This window comes from Condylura cristata, unplaced genomic scaffold, assembly GCF_000260355.1.
Source record: "Condylura cristata isolate star-nosed mole 26May11 unplaced genomic scaffold, ConCri1.0 scaffold00057, whole genome shotgun sequence".
NCBI lineage: Eukaryota > Metazoa > Chordata > Mammalia > Eulipotyphla > Talpidae > Condylura > Condylura cristata.
In genome coordinates, this window is record NW_004567158.1 from 796426 (window position 1) to 812225 (window position 15800).

Here is a 15800-nt window from a genome sequence, read left to right on the forward strand (position 1 = left end):
GCGGGGGCTGGGCCGGGCCGGCGGAGGGCGGTGGGGGGCCGTCCACGAAAACATCGTCGAAGGATGTCTGCTCCAGAGAGCGGTCTGAGTTTGAGCAGCTGTCACATCTGCTGGGGAGGCTAAGTGGAGAGAGGCAGGCGGCTGTGACCCGCACGGCCGTCCCTGGCCGCCGTGGCCACTGATGGTGCGGCCCTGTGGGAAGAGAGCCACCCCCAGAGCCATGCTGGCCTCGCCGCCCACGCCCCACACCCAGCTTGTGGGTGTTTGCACCCCGTCGTGAGGCGCGCCCGAAAATGCAAGGTGACACATGAAAGCCGCAGGCTGGCCGCCTGGCTGTGGTGCTCAGCCCCACTTGTCTGTTCACAACCGTTGAGCCGCATCTGCCCGCCTGGGTGTCGCAGGAGGAAAGGTGGGGACAGACACACCCACAGGCACCCTGAGCGACGGGCGGCCCAGGGCGAGAGGCCCCACTGAAGGCATACCTGGCACGGTGCGGTCTTCCAGTCTCACAGTTGGACAGAACCAGATAATCAGGAAGGAAGAGAAACTCTGACTCACTTCTGGTTTCCTCAGTGGCTACGGTACCAGTGCTCGTGTCCTCTCTAGGCGAGGCGGGGCCGACAGCCTGGCCGGCGTGAACGGAGCTGGCCGGGGATGGCTGCCGGGAGGAGGGTGTGCGAGAGAGGCTCTCCACGGACTCTGCTGGAGAAATCATTTCCCACGTTAACATTTAAGAATGGCTGCAGCAGTCACTCACGACTCCTCACACAGCCTCGAATAAGCCAGAGGGAAGATGCAAATCACAGCTGGTGTTTGTACCGAGGAGCCCGTTTCCCTGAGCTATAAACAATGTCTGGAAAAGGAGGGCGATGTTCCAAGAGCGAAGCGTTGAATCAATTAGGAGGGAAAACACAGCAGTGTTCTTGGCCTAGAGCTCCGTCATGGCCCTGGGCCACAACCTGCACCGCTGCCTGCAGTTCACGCATGCGCACATGTGCTCATCCACGCGGCTGGGCCGCCAAGCCGCCCTGAAGGGGAGGACTGAGGAGGGAGTGGCGGGGCAGGAGGGCTGTGGGAAGACCCCATTTCTCGAGAAGCACACCCCCGTCTTGTTGCCAGACAATGGGGCCCTCAGGATGAGTGTGCATCAGGAGCAAGGCCTCCAGAGCAGCACCTCCCAGCAAAGGCCTTTCCTCCCACCGTGAAGCCAGCTGGCAGCATAGGACCCAAATCTCAGCGGCCCGGAGCCCACCTGCGTTCAAGCTCTCGCTGCTGGAACTGCGGGCAGTTTGCCTGCCTTCCTAGGGAAGCGGGGGGCCACGGGAGCAGGCGGCCCCTTGGGCAAAATCTCAGAGGGGTGACAGGAAGAGAAGAGGCCAACTTCACAGCAGACCATTCCATGGGCTGCCTGTGACCTCACTCATGCTGTCCTTGTGCAGCGTGGCAAGCACGTGCTCTCTCCTTCGGCACAAATCCTGGGTGACGCTAGTGTCCTCTGCTCTGCCCTGTGGCACCGAGTCACGGTGCCCGCATGCCCACCTGAGTATCTATGAGTCTAAGGGGCTCATGAAATCAGAATCTCATCTCAGGCCGTGAGGGCTGGACCATCAGGTCGGGGGCTCAGTCCATGGGTGACAGGAATCCTCAAAGCAAGTGTTCTGACCAGAAGGGCGGCGTGTCTTAGAGAAATTGAGATCTCTGCAGCCATGCCCCGGTCAGGAGCTGTGAGGAAGTATTTTATGGGTGTCATACGTCTCATTGTCTGTGCACCACAGTACCGGCGTGGTACCCGCAGACGGCACGCGGGAGGGTAGGCCCCGCCGCAGCGCTCACCTGCCCCGGCCTCGGAGGGGCCCAGGTTGCACACCTGGGTGATGCTCCGCAGCCAGCGCTGCATCTCATCCTCGGTCTTGGCCACCAGGTAGAAGGTGCGGGCCGCCGTCTGGACGACAAACACGAAGTGATTCTGGAACTCCTTGCGCACGGGGCCGGGCCCCGCATGCCGCCACACGGCACACTCCCGCAGGTCGATGGCGCGGATGGGCTTGCTGGCGCGCTGGCTGCGGTAGTACTCGAGCACGTCGGGGTCCCCGCACATGCGGCCACGTCGCAGCACGAACCAGCGCCGGCGCCAGGCCTGCGGGGAGGCGAGGTCAGCCCAGGCCACGCAGCACAGTCCGCGTCACCCGCCCAGGAGCCTTGGGGCAGAGGCCGCTGGCAGCCGCAGCCCCATCTCCGCCCTGCCTGTGGGCCTCTGTGTGCATTTCCTGTGTGCCCAGGGCCTCGAGCCACCCTGAGGCACTCCCGCAGAGAGAACTGCCCTGACCACTTTCTGCGGAAGGGGGGTGGGGGGCTGGAGGTTCAGAGAAATTTAGTCATGAGCTCACAGGGCGCAAGAACACAGAAAGGCATCAGCGCCCTACACATCCTCCTGTCCAAGGCCCTAAACTGCCCAGCTACAGGCCGCCGCAGCGGTGCAGGCTGGGAGGACACAGAGCGTCCAGCCCAGCCTGGAGCCAGCGCTCCCTGCGGCGGGTGGCAGCTAGTGCCCCAGGTCAGCACTGCTGCTGAGGGGCACCGTGTGACCGCAGGAAGCGGGGTCCTGCCAGGACGCATGGTGACCACCGGCACAGGAGTGTGTCTAGCTTCATCGCTGACACAGTGACAGGCCCACCAGCTGGCCGGGGGCTGCAGCCGCTGCCTGAGAGCAGGAAAGCCGCGGGCACAGCAGCGCGGCAGGGGATCCCGTCATAGGAAACGCCTTTGGAGACGAGGGGCGGAGCTGGGCCTGGCAGGGAGCCAGAGGCTCACGGCTCACGTGTGTGCAGACTGAATGGCAGCGGGTGTGAGCTCCCCGGGCCACCAGCCACACCCAACCCAGGACAGGGCTCCAGGGACTGGGAGAATGTCCCGTGTCCCAACTTTCATCGGGTGTCTGGGGACCCCAAACTTTCCCAAAGCCACTTTGGAAGGGAAACGTGAAGAGGAACTTGCTGTACTTCCCAAAAACTGCTCTGACGGAGGAAGTTGAGTCGAGCACAGAAACCAGTTCAAGTGCACTCTCCAGTTTCATGGAAACTGTGTTGTCCAGTGCTGGGCAGGGTCACCGGTGACGGCACACGTGGTCTGGGCCCCAGGGCGAGCAGCCCTGGGGAGACCAGAGGAGAGGGCCCCGCGAGATGGGCCTGAGCACAGGCAGAGGGAAGGGCAGGCCACGCAAGCCGCTAGCGAGCCCGCCAGTCTTCACAGCCTCCACTCGAGCGTGGTGACACGAGCTCGCGAGGGGTGACATGTGGCGAGGCCCCCAAGGCACCGGTGCTGGGGCTGGACAGTGTTGCGCCCGGAGTAACAGGGCTCAAAGTATGAGGGATGCCAAATTATTCCTGCAGCATTGAGCCGTGACTGTTGGAGCCACGAGTGGCCGTGGGGGGGCTGGCTCCCACTTCCTGTCCTGCCACAGCCAGAAAGCTGACTCATCCTGCCCAGCCCACACTGTCACCCCAGCAGCAAACCCTGCGGCATCCTGTCATCTGTGTGCACTCAGTTCTAGAATCAGAGGCCTGCTGTGTTTCCGGAGTTGTTGGGGGGATAACAGAACCCCATCCTCCCGAGAGGAACAATCTGGGCTGTGCCTAGCACTGGCCCTGCCCCGTGCACACAGCCAAGCTGGGAACTGGGCGCCAGAGACACGCTGGTGCTTCGTGTACCTGTGCAACGCGTGACCACAGGCAGCATGACATACGTGGCGCACGTCAGCAGAAGCATGCACACCACTGGGCGCACACCTCCGGCCTCCGTTCCCTGAGTATTCGAGGGCAGTTTACAAAAGCAGCTGTTGCTTGTACCGAACAGCACTTTCACCTCTGGCCACAAGCCCCCCCCCCACGACAGGATTGGGGCTGCCACACTGGCTGCGCCCGCTCACCACGTCCCCAATCCAGGCACCTCCCTGCCACTTGCCGACCTTGGGCATCTCCTCATCTGCTTGAGGTCCTGTGTGCCACTGTCTGGGCTTAGTGTCTGCGCTGAGGAGCTGGGCACAGACGGCGCCCCGTAGCTGAATGAGTGACTCGCACACACCCCAAGGCTTGCATGCTCCTGCTAGGAAACACGGCCACTGTGTGCGCTCATGCTGCCTGGACCCCAGCGTTTCCACAGGCGGCGCAGCGTGACGGCAGGACCCTCCGCAGTGAGAAGCCTGCTGCAGCCACCGAGACCAGCAAGCATGTGCCTTGGTGAGGTCCGGGGCCAGGGGGTCGTTTCCTGGGCCTGTGCCGGGCCGGGTCAGCAAGCCACAGCCGCGGGTGCTTGACCACCGTGCTCGGGGCAGCTGCCCCTCAGCCATGACCTCCCCCGTCCCCGCTCTGTGGGTGTACGGGCCCCGCCTCTGCGGCGGTAGTGGAACTAGTGGGGAGCTTCTGGCCAAATGCAGGAGCCACAGGAACACCTACCTGTGGGTCTCCACTGTCCCTGGGACGGCAGCTCGTGGCCTGGGTGCCGCCACCTGGACTGTGTTTACTTGCAGCTTCCAGAGACTGCAAGTTGCTAAATAAGTTCATAAAAGGGAGCCGGTCAGGAAAGAAGTGAGACGGTTGGGAAAGGAAACCTCGAAACGGGGCAAGGAGACGGCTGCATTTCAGCCCCAAGTTGCCACCAATCCGTGTAGCAGAAACGACCTGCGAGGCCTTGTGGGCAGAGCAGGGCAGGGCAGCGCAGCTGCAAGTCTATTGATTGGCAGTCATCTTTCGAAGTGCTTGAGCAAGGCAGGTCATTTTCCAGAAAAAGCAGCGGGGTCTCGTGCTCTCCTTTCCACGTCGGAACCACTGTCTAATTGCCTCAGACACGCCCGTGGCTTCCGGGATGGGGGTGACGGGGTTAGCACCTCAGCTGAGCGTCTCTCTCGGAGCCGCGACACGGCCTTGGCCCTGGCGTCCTCGCGTGGAGGGAAGCTCGCCACACAGCCGGACCGCTGTCTTCCCAGCGTGGGAGCTCAACGACGGCATTTGCGAATGATGGCAATTTCTGTCGCTTCCCTCCTGAAAACGCTCAGGAAGTTGGGGTACAGCTCTGCGTTGCAAAAGGTGCACCCTGCCGAGGGAACCAATTTCTGCTTCAGTCTCTTTTCTGCTGCGCTTGCCTCGAGAGGCTTCCACTTCCTTGCCCACAAGGCCCGGGACCAAGGGCAGCAGGCCGGGCCTTTCCGGGAGCGGGTCATCCTCTCTGCCCGGCTCGGGCCGCACACTGGGGTCGCCGGTGACCCTGCAGCCTGATGGCCTGGAACCTCCTGCTGCAGCCAGATAGAGCTGGACTTGGCCCAGGCCTGGAGGAACTTCCCGCGATTGTCCGAGAGGGCCCGCCCACAGGATCCGCTCGCAGGCTTGTCAACACACACAGAGCAGCCAGCAGCCCCACGCGCGGGGCCTGGGGCGCAGGGCTGCGGGGCAGGGTGTTCGGCAGAGATAAGTGTGCCACGTGACGCGGCCCTGCCCTTCCTGGGCGGCGTCAACCTCAGTTCCACTGTCTGGGCTGCTTTCCTCTCCGTTTCTGTGAGGTGTGGAGGGCCGCCACGCGCTGCAGAATGCGGGCTAGAACCATGTGCCCACGCCGACTCAGGAATAAGCAGTTGTCCCGAATCCTGGTGACTGCTCTCTCATGGCACACTGGCATGGAAACACCAAGAGGCACTGGAGTCTGGGGAAGGTTTGGGAAGGCCCAATATGAAGTGATGACAACAGACCTGGGCTCACCACACCCAAATGACTGACACTGAGCCTGTGCCCGCCCACGGAGGCTCGACCGTCTGCAGAGCAAAACTGAGGGAGACGAGAGTCAGGGCTAAAAGTCCCAGAGAACAACAGGACCGTCTCAGGGAGGGACCCGCTCTTCCAGGAAGTACAAGAAGTCGGAAAACCTGGTGTCGAGTGAGTGGACAGGATATGGACGTTTAGCCCTGAGTGAAATCTTGCCAGCGGGCCCTGGCTCTGGGGATGCGGTAGGGAGCCGAGGAATCCGAGAGCCCGGCCTCTAGCTTGCACCCAGGGGTGTCCATGCGGCCCAAGAGGGCAGGAAGGTGGGAGGGAGAAAGGGAGGCCGGGGCAAGGAGGGGTGCCCTGCACACTCACCCGGGGCGCTCGCTTGCGTGTCCTCTGGGTTCGTTCCCAGCGCGGCTGCAGGCACACATCTCCCGGGGCAGGACCTGGGCCTCCTCACGGCGCACGCCATGCACCGCAGCACCAGGCGACCCTGCTCTCACCCCTCCTGGCCATGGAGCACCCTCACTGCGCCTGCCCCCCGCAGCCCCTTCACTGTCCCCGGAGCCCACTGGGGAGAGGTGCCTTAACCAGCGTCCCCTCCTGCGCGTGTCTGACTTTCCCTGTCACTTCGGGTCTGTTCTTCCCCCTTCTGTGGACACGACTCTACCAGCTCAGAAACTTCTGTGCGAGCTACACGCAGGTGGCTAAGTCTGGACTTGCCCGGAGCCTTGCGAGGGAGGCGGGATGTTCTTTCTTGTGTGCCGTGCTGCGAGACCTCTCTGCAATGGCGGGGAAGCATCATCCCGGTGACAGCCAAAACCCTTCACCCCGCAGCCCAGTTTGCGCAGACAGGCCGGCAGACACTTGCTAAGATGAAGGAAATGTTCTTCCCACGTTGCCCCAAACTTCTCTTCACCCTCACGGCTTCCCCAACGCCGCAGCAGATCACCATCCCATGACAGTGTCTTCGAGGAAATACAGTTATCGTTTATGGTTAGCACAACAGGCCTGGGGCCTCTGCTGAGGTGCATCGGGGCCAGTGTGCAGGGACAGGCCAGAGATGGCAGGTGTAAGGCTCGCTGAGGAGAGCATCTCCCGGGGGCGGCCACGTGACACTGTTTCTGCCATATTACAGTTCTCGTTTGGTGTGAAAATTCAGGTGGGGTTAGGTCACCCTCAAACTGAAGTGTGATTTGTAGTGACAGCGTCCTCGCGGCCAGAGACCCCAAACCACTGATTCCTTGTCAGCGCTGACAGCCGCAACCTAAGAGGCTTGCTTCTAGTGAAGTAGGAACTGCTGGCGATGAACCAAACCACCACCGAAAGGCCCGTTTGGCAGCCTCGCCCTCGGGCGGCAACTGCGTGCGGCCGTCGGGGCGGGCCAGGCCCACTTCCCACGTGCGAAGAAGCCGAGTAGGCGAGTGGCACAAGCGGGTCCGGGAACGGAGACACGAGCAGCCCGACCAACACCCACCCCTGGAGGGAGCTGGAGGGGAGGAAGAGGAGGACAGAGGAAGGAGGCGGTGGGGCCGGGCCCACTGCCAAGCGGGGGAGGTCGGCGCCCACACTGCACAGGTCAGCAGGACGGCCGCAGACGTCGGTGTTGCTCACTCCAGGCCCTTGGGAGGTGACAGGGACCCAGAGGGAGAGGCGAGGGAGGGAGGACAGTGAACAGAGGAGGCGGCTGGAAGGCAGGAAGCTGACTGTGATCCCTGTTTCCATGCCAGCGTTGGGGGGGCGACCACTGAGACAGCAGGCCAGGGCTTCCCAGCATGCTCTTGGCCAGCAGCACAGGCCCCACTCTAGCTGGCAAACACATCGGTACATTGTCTTTGAATCTTTTTTTAATATTTACTTGTATGCTTTATGCACACAAGAACTGGGATGCAGGCCAGAGGTGGGGGCCCGTGAGAGGATTCCCCAGACACAGAGCGGGGAGCAGAATAAGCAGAACGACTGAACCTCACTGCTGAGGGGGCAGTGGGGGGCTGTAATAAACGTCTTTCATGTTTATTACATGAAGATGGTTGTCACAGAAATTCTAAAGATGGACTCACAAAATGTCACCACAAATACACATGGTAAGTAACCCCATGAACAAAGCAGTGACAGTCATCAAAATGCATGAAGAGCTGGCATGAAACATTGTCGATGGCCTGGTAGGGGAAATGGGCAAAAGAGATGAGTTAGCATGTCCCAGGTGAAGCCACAGTGGCCCCGAGCCACAGATGCAGAAATTTCTAGTTAACGACACAGCGCCCCTGGCCCACCACACTGGCCAAAGTGTCTCCCAGATGAGCGCGACGGAGTAGGTGCAAGGTCACAAAAAGGCGACTAAATGGCCCGCACACACAGCACGGCGCAGCCCCCACCCCGCCTGCTCAAGGCCGGGCGTGCCAGGCCTCGTCTTTGCTGTGACCCCTGATCTCACTTCCAGGTCTCAGTGACTCCTGTGCGGCCGCCGCAGCGCGTCGGGTCTCCCCGAACCCATTTTTCTGCCGAGTGACTCCAACGGTCCTTGTCCATCCTGCACCAAGGGGAAAGCAGGGCCCTGCTGTGGAGGCTTCGAAGCACGCACGCACGGCACAGGGCTGGCCGGAGGCGGCTGCGGTACCTTCTGGCACATGGCTGTGTCTTTGTCCGCCAGGCTGGGGACCACATTCTTGGGGACCGGATGTTACAAATGAGCAAACTTTGCTGTAAGTGCCGCCGCCATGTTGCCCCAGAAGGAGGAGGGGGCCTCATTACCGAGCGCCCTGCTGGCTTTTTCCAGGTCAGCATAGAACAGCCCCGGCACCAGCCCCTGAGGTTGGGGGGCTTCCAGAAAAAGGCCCCCCACACTGTGAAGCCAAGTTCTTAGCCCAAAGCAGGTAGCAAGGTTAGCTTTCCATGAGGACAGAGAGGTTCTGCCATCTGCTGCTGCCCGACCCCTGAGGACCCAAGGAAGGCTCTGCAGGCCTGAGCGCCCTGATGCCCTGACAGCCAGAAGGAACAAGGAGGAGGTCGGCTTCTCACCACAAGTACTTCTGAGCTGTGGTTTGGGTGTTTTTTCCTGGCTGCTTAACCTCAAAACAGACTCTCCAGGCCTCTCCACGTCTCTCAGCCACCTCGCCTGAGAAGCCCCTGTTCGGCCGATGCAGCCTGAGTTTGCAGCTCCCCGACATGCACACGGCGGCCCTCAAGTCCCCATCTCAGAACTACAGACTCGGGGAAGGAGAAAGTGAGGAGGTCGGGAGTGAAAACGGAGAGCAAGCTGATCGCCTGAGCTGCGTCAACGGGTAAGTGAGCGTGACTGCAGCACGCAGCCTCGGGATGAGGGGCAAATGCCTTCGGAGGCTGAAATGCATGGAAACGTCCCCAGAGCGTTTCTGTAAAACTGTACGTAAATGAATTTGAGCGCCACTGTGAAAAGGCTACTTTTCCAGGAAAAAGTATAATTTAGTGAAACTGACTCAGAGGCAGATAGACTAAACAGATGCATTTCCATAGAAGAAACAGAAAGCTGGCGAAGATCTAAACAAGCAGAAAGCAAGCGATGTCCTTCAGAGGGGGCTGCCCAGTGTCATTCCAAGTCCGCGGCAGGCCTCAAGCTTGTACCTGGAGGACGTCTATGACGCCGCTGCCCAGTGTCCATCCGGGGCTGGCTCCTGAACCGCCAGGGCGGTTTATTGGTTTTGCTTGAAATTTATCTGTGCACGCAGAACTGGGGCGCAGGCCAGAGGTGCAAGGGTGAGAGGACCCCCGGACAGAGCGGGGAGCAGGGCAGGTGGATGGAGCGAAGCCCACTGCTGCGGGCGTGACGGGGAGACAGGAGGGCTGCGCCGCCAGGGAGGGTCAGTACTAGGGCAGTTTAAGACGAGAAAGTCAGTGAATAAAAGCCATGGCTTCGTTAGGGCCAGTTGGAAAAGGAGCCACGTGGGCGTCGCCAGCAACGCTGGAACATGTTAATGAAATTCAAGTTGGGTAAAACATCCATTTGGAAGCACCTGCGGGTGGGACTAGACGCGCCCCAAACGCCACCGTCGCCCTCCTCAGGAGCAACCTGACTGGTGCCAGCTCGGTCAGCGCCTCCGTGGACTCAGGTCCGCACAAGCGCGGCTCCTAGCGCACCCTGCTCTACCCGGGCGCGTGCGCAGCGTGGGGTGGGCGCGGGTGCCAGGGTGCTGCCTGCGCCCTGCACCCCTGGGGAGTGGACACCACGCCGTGTGCCCAGTGACGTGATAGGGCCACAGAGCGTGTGGCGCGGTGCCCACTCTGGAGCGACCCTGCCCCTCACAGCCCTGGCAGCCCCGATGCCGGGCGGCACCCGCCTTGCCCTTGCTGGCCGGAGAGCCACGCGGTGCCGGACACACAGCGCTTCCTGTTTGCTGGAAGAACGACTGGAAGAAGGAAGGGGAACTTGCAAAGGCTCCCTGAGGGAGCTGTGGCCATGCTGGCGAGGGGCGGCACCTGAAAGGCTATTCTAGGCCAGGTTTCACTCCTACACACGTGCCTGGTGCCTATTCCACAGGCCGCTCACTGGGGCACAGCAGTGGGTCAGCCAGCCGGCCACAGGACGTGTGCTCCCAACACACTAAACAGCTGTCACACTGGGGTCACTCTGTGGACAGAAATACAACAGCCTTTATACAAGAAAAGGCGCACGACTTCACTAGCAGAATTCTCTGGAAACGAAGTGCCAGTTACCAACGCTGCAGCCTGCCATGCGCTTCGCCCACAGTCGCAGTCGCACCCCTACAGCACCGGCACCTACCGAAGATCATTTCCTTTCCACACAACTGAGGACAAACGTCCACCCCTCTTGAGAGACTCTTGAATAATGTCTCCCAAGGCCGTGTAACATTCGTCACACACTGTTTACAGATGTGGTAGCGCCTGATCGGGCAGACCAGCGTGCAGAGCTTTGTAGTAGCAACTGACTAAGGGACTCTACGCGCTGAGGAGCAACGACCCCCAAAAGCTGAGGAAAGGCGGTCAGGAAAACAGCGAGTCACTGTGCTCCCATTTGTGCAAGGAACCCAGAGGCAAATCTGCTGGCGCACGCCGACGACAGGCCTGGAAGGAAACTCAGGAAGGCCCCGGCTGCAGCTGGGGAAGCAGGAAGCCCGCCTTTCACTGGAGACGCGCTCGGAGGCTCGGCGTTGGAGCTGAGGTGGACGCCTTAGAGTGCCCGGTCAGCGTGGGGAGCACACAGCGAAGTTCCACACGTGCTTTCTGCTAAAGTCAACACCCATGGAGCTGGAGAAACGAGAGTAAAAACTGAAATAAATGCAGCAAAACAAAGGTGGCCGTGGGCTCTGAAACTGACTGCAGCGCTAAGCACAACTCAGAGCCTGATGTACTCGAGAGAAGCTAAGACCAGAAAGAAACTGTAACAAGAAACCCAATAATAACGTCAGAGTTTACTGTCAGAAACACAAGTGATTTGTCTGTCTGGGAGAGAGAGAGACGAGGAGGCTCTCTCACGCGCGCTGCTGAGAAAAGCTGCACAAAACACAGAATCTTCTCGAGCCCATCAGAGCGCAGTGCAGGAGCGCGGGACGGGCGCAGATGCCCAGCGGAAAGCCGCCCGGAAGACAGAGCATCTGCCAGGCCCCGCCCTTCCTCTCTACCTTGGGGAGAGAGGGCCGTTTGTGACGGAGCTCAGTTGGGCCTCCGAGTCGGTCACTGCTCCAGGGGGAGCCTTGGGGCCAGTCTCAGGAGGCGCGCCCTTCCTCTCTGCTTTTCCCGGTAAACCTGTCCTTTCAACGAGTGAAAAGAAAAACGGCGAAGTTAGGAAGCGTGAACTACAGTCAGGGCACTGAGGTGCCACATCGCTGCCACCTGGGAACAAATCTGGAAAGCAACTGGGCTGAGGCCACATGACGGCAGGGTGCTGGCACGCTGCTTCTGGAGCAAGAGCCCTGCTCTGGCGTCCCTCAAACCCCTGCTGGCAAGGTTCCTGATGCCCCTGCACTCGCGACACAGCCCCTCTGCATTCCAAGTCAGGTAGCTTCCCGGATGGAAGGTCGAGGAAAAACAGGGGAATTCACAACTGCAGTCTGAGACCGCCACATCCCGGTCAGTACGCGGGAGAACACAAAGACAACATCAACACGAATATGGAACTGAGCACTTGACCCGGTGACGCTGACAGCGTGGATATTTCCCAAGACATCAGAGCCTGTGCTCAGTTCCACAACAAGCCTCAACAAATTTACAGGAACTCCAGTCACACAGAGTATGTTGTCCAGTCACAACGAAATGAACTTAGAAATGCAAACACAAAGATATCTGGAAAATTCCCAAGTGTTTGGAAATGAAGCACATTTCTAAGTAGCACATCGGTCACAGAACCAATAACAAAGGAAAACAGAAAATATCCTGAAGTAGTAAAGAATGAACACAACACACCAGAGCACTACAGCAGTGCCGCGGGGGAAATTCACAGCACTGTCTGGGAGAAACTGAGGCAGGGCTGAGCGAATGGGCAATCTGCGCTTCGTGAGGAATGACCCGAAAAGGCAAATCTCCAGAGACAGCAATCAGAGCAGTGGAGGCCTGGGGTCGACATGCAGAGGGAAGTGACGGCAAGGACCATTGGGAGGGGACAGGAAGGGCCAAAGACTGGACTGCAGCGTGGGTCACACACGATACCGGAGCAAGATAAAGACACCACACCGCTTCGCTTCCCAGACTTCCGGCTGACTGGAGCAGGAACTGAACGGTGGTGGCATCCAGGGAGGTCAGCATGTTGGAGCCTCCGTGTCACGTGAGGCCGACAGACACCTCAGCTCCAGGACCTCCCGAGCATATCTGGCAAGGTCAAGCCATAAATGAAGTCTCACCCTAATTCTATGTGAGAACGGCCAGTTCCTTCCTCTGGTCTTATTTATTTGTTTATAAAGGTTTATTTATTGGGCCCTCCCTGGTGGCGCAGCGGGTTAGAGCACAGCACTGACAAGCTAAAGCCACTCAGCGCGAGTTCCATCCCCACCCCGGAGGTGACCCCATGGCACGGCAGACCCCTCCTGACCCGCCCGCTGCTCCCTTCAGCAGTGTGCTCTGTCAGTCAGCCTGTCCTGCACCCCACTGTCTCTGGTGAAGCCTCTCACCGCCCCTGCACCTCTAGCCTGCACCCCAGTTCTGTGTGCAGAAATAAATAAATCTTAAAAAAAAGAAAAGATTTCTTGACGCACACAAGAACTGGGGCGCAGGCCAGAGGTGCTGGGGTGAGAGGCTTTACCGGAGACAACGGGGAGCGGAACAGGCAGACCGGCACAGTCCACTGCTGAGGAGAGCAGTGGGGAGACAGGAGAGGTCTGCCGCGCTCTGGGGGCCCTCCCTGGCCGGGGATGGCTCTGAAGCAGCTGCGGTTCACTGCGCTTTAACCCCTAGGGCCACCAGGGAGGGCCCTCCTTCCCCGTTTGAACTTGGTGCTGGAACAGAAGGTCCCAGATTCTGGCCTGTGCAGCCACAGCCGTGACCGCAGGAGGCCACAGGCGCCACCGCTCCCACACACAGCTACTGCGGTCCTTCCCTGCGTGAAACAGGCCGGCTGTGTCCCCTCCCTGCGTGTGGAAGGGGAGCCACTGCGCCTCAGCAGAAAACAACTCACGAAGACACTTGTCGCCACCGTCGCATGCTCTCAGCACACGGCCTGTGGGCACGAACCGACCCGCAGCAGCAACAAGACACCTGCTCCCGGGAGGCGCGAAACCACCGCCCACCCGACAGCGCAGAGGAAGCGGCAGCGACCTCGCAGCCCAGCAGCGCCCGCACACCAGACGCTGGGCCAACACGCTCCAGCCTGAGGACAGAGGCAGGAGAGCGAGAACCACGGCGACAGCCCCAGGTCAAACAGCCGCAGTCCACGAGCCCCAACGGCAGCCCGGGCAGCGGGAGCCACAGCTTGCAAGGAGCCAAGGCAGAAGAAAGTCCTTTTCCACGGAGGCCTCGCCACGTGCCAACACTACGCGTTTGAGGAAGACTCCTGGATGCCAAGGCGTTCGTCCATTTCTTCGTGAAGCACAAATATCAGTGCACAATAACGGCAAAACGAAACATCTTTCTGCAGCGTGACGCAGGAGTCACGCCAGCCGGCTCGTCCAACAGGAGGACAGGGCCAGGCCAGCTGCCGGTGGGCCCGAGAATCCCAAGCACCTAAGTTGCCTCCAGAAGACAGGGATCACCTGAACAGCTCTGCATCTGCCAAAGGAAAACACGGGTGGAAGCATCGCACAAGGCCAAGTCCAGAAAACAGAACAGGGAGCACCTGCCGGCTCCTCTCGGGAAGCAGCACTGTGCTGACACAAAGCCACAGAAGGGAAGATGTGTCCTCGCAGGGACAGGCCGGCGTGGCAGACACCTGGACACCGAACCCAAAACACAAAGTCGATCCGAGTGACTCGCCGTAACGGGGAAAGACAAAGCATACTGTACTTGCACAGACGCAGGCAAAACCCAACTCGGACTGACACAACCTGAGTCACTTCCCAAAAGACAGCTACAAGGAGCGACGGTCAACGTGCTTCCGCGGGACAGGCGAGGTCAGGGGAAGACAGGGCAGCTGCTCTGGTGTGTCTGTGGTCCAACTGGAAGCGGCGAGTTTGCCAAGGTTGCGGGTCAGAGGGCGACACGCAGATGGGCCCACAGCCGTGAACTTGCTGAACAGAAAAGGAAGGCCGGAGGGCCTCCGCGCCTGACGGAAGAATTCTCAGATGCCGCAGGCAGGAAGGAGTCCGGGAACCCTCGGGAACGGGCTAGGGCACCCACAAACCTGCTTTCTCTAAGCTGCAAGAAGAGTTCAAGATGAGAGTGTTCGACAGCTCCGTTTGCAGTGAAATCAACCACGATGCAAACGTAGCATGTTTACAGATTTTAGCTCCAAGGAATCACAGGCTGAAATAGAAAAGGATAAAACTTGTAGGAAACAAGCAGAAAATATGGTCGGGAAACAGGGCAAAGTGAAGAAATCTTTGATTTGACGGTGAAGTGACGCGACTTAATCAAAAATTTACAATACTGCTTTTCTAGAAAAGACTCAAGAGATGACACGCTACGAACAGCTCCTGGCAAATGCTGGCCAGTGGGCGCACTGTCCCGCTTGCCACCCAGGTTGCTCCGTGGGCAGCGCCATGAGCAGAGACATCGCAGGGCAGGTTGTGGAGCAGAACCCTTTAGTGCCAAAGAGAAGGCTGCAGGTTGCATAGAAATGGTTCTCAGAAAGACACACGGCAGGCAGGAAGCGCCCCTCTCTGGAGGCTTTTCTGTGCCACGTCAAAGCACTCGTGCCACCAAGTCGCTCTGCGGTGTCTATTGGGAACGCCAGGGCAGGCGCCTAGGGACTGCCGACGTCGGGCGGCTCCTCCGAGGGCCCAGCCGAGCTGCCCCTGAGCGCCCCCTGGCGGCAGCAGGGGTTTCCTGCGAAACTCGGACGTGAGCGGGAACCCGCTTTTGTTTTTGAGGGGTGTCCCACGGGGGTGTGTCAGCAAAAGGCACCTGACTGTACCTGAGAGACCACGGCCCTCTTTAGGGAAAGTCCCCAAGCCTGGTCTAAAGGTGAAAGTTGACGTGTACCCGGATCAGGAAGGTGACACCTCAGCACTTTCACGCTGCCAGTGTCCGCCACCCCTGGCCACTGTGACCCCTTCCCCTCTCCCCCCTCCAGAGGCTGCGGGTCGACCCTGGGCAGGCCAAACTGCCCAAGCCAGCCTGCTGGGAGAGAGAGCAGATGAGGCTGCAGGGAAGTCTCCGCCACTTCGGCGGGGCCCTGGGTCTGAGCCCTGCTCGGACACCGCGAGCTGAATCTCTCCCCTGCCTCCCATTGCCAAGGGCCGCAAGGACACCACCTCCCGGCAGGGCAGCCTGCGGGAACCTGTCGAGCCAAAGCCTTGGCTGGGGTGGGCTGAGGGGTGGGAGGGGCGCTTCCTTTTCGCACCTCCTCCCAGAAGGAAGAGTGTTCCAGGCAACTTGGCTGGACAGAGGGAGGCAAGGGCTGGGGGAGGTGGAGGCCCCGACCTCGCTTGTGCAGGCTGGGCGGCAGTGAGTGCTGTGGAGACACCCTGG

The 15800-nt window shown here is 60.2% G+C and overlaps 1 protein-coding gene across 1 annotated transcript in view; it reads right to left on the reverse strand.

Annotated features, from left to right (window-relative positions):
* The window catches only part of GAB3 (GRB2-associated binding protein 3), a 20049-nt gene extending 15564 nt beyond the window's left edge, over nucleotides 1–4485 (reverse strand). Inside the window, exons 1-4 of the mRNA XM_012734468.1 lie at nucleotides 4452–4485; nucleotides 1834–2137; nucleotides 483–699; nucleotides 19–119 (exon numbers count right to left, since the gene is read on the reverse strand). Coding sequence (XP_012589922.1) covers nucleotides 19–119; nucleotides 483–699; nucleotides 1834–2098 — 583 coding nt within the window. The 5' untranslated portion in view covers nucleotides 2099–2137; nucleotides 4452–4485. The remainder of the gene's footprint in view (nucleotides 1–18; nucleotides 120–482; nucleotides 700–1833; nucleotides 2138–4451) is intronic.
* Between the last annotated feature and the right edge of the window lie 11315 nt (nucleotides 4486–15800).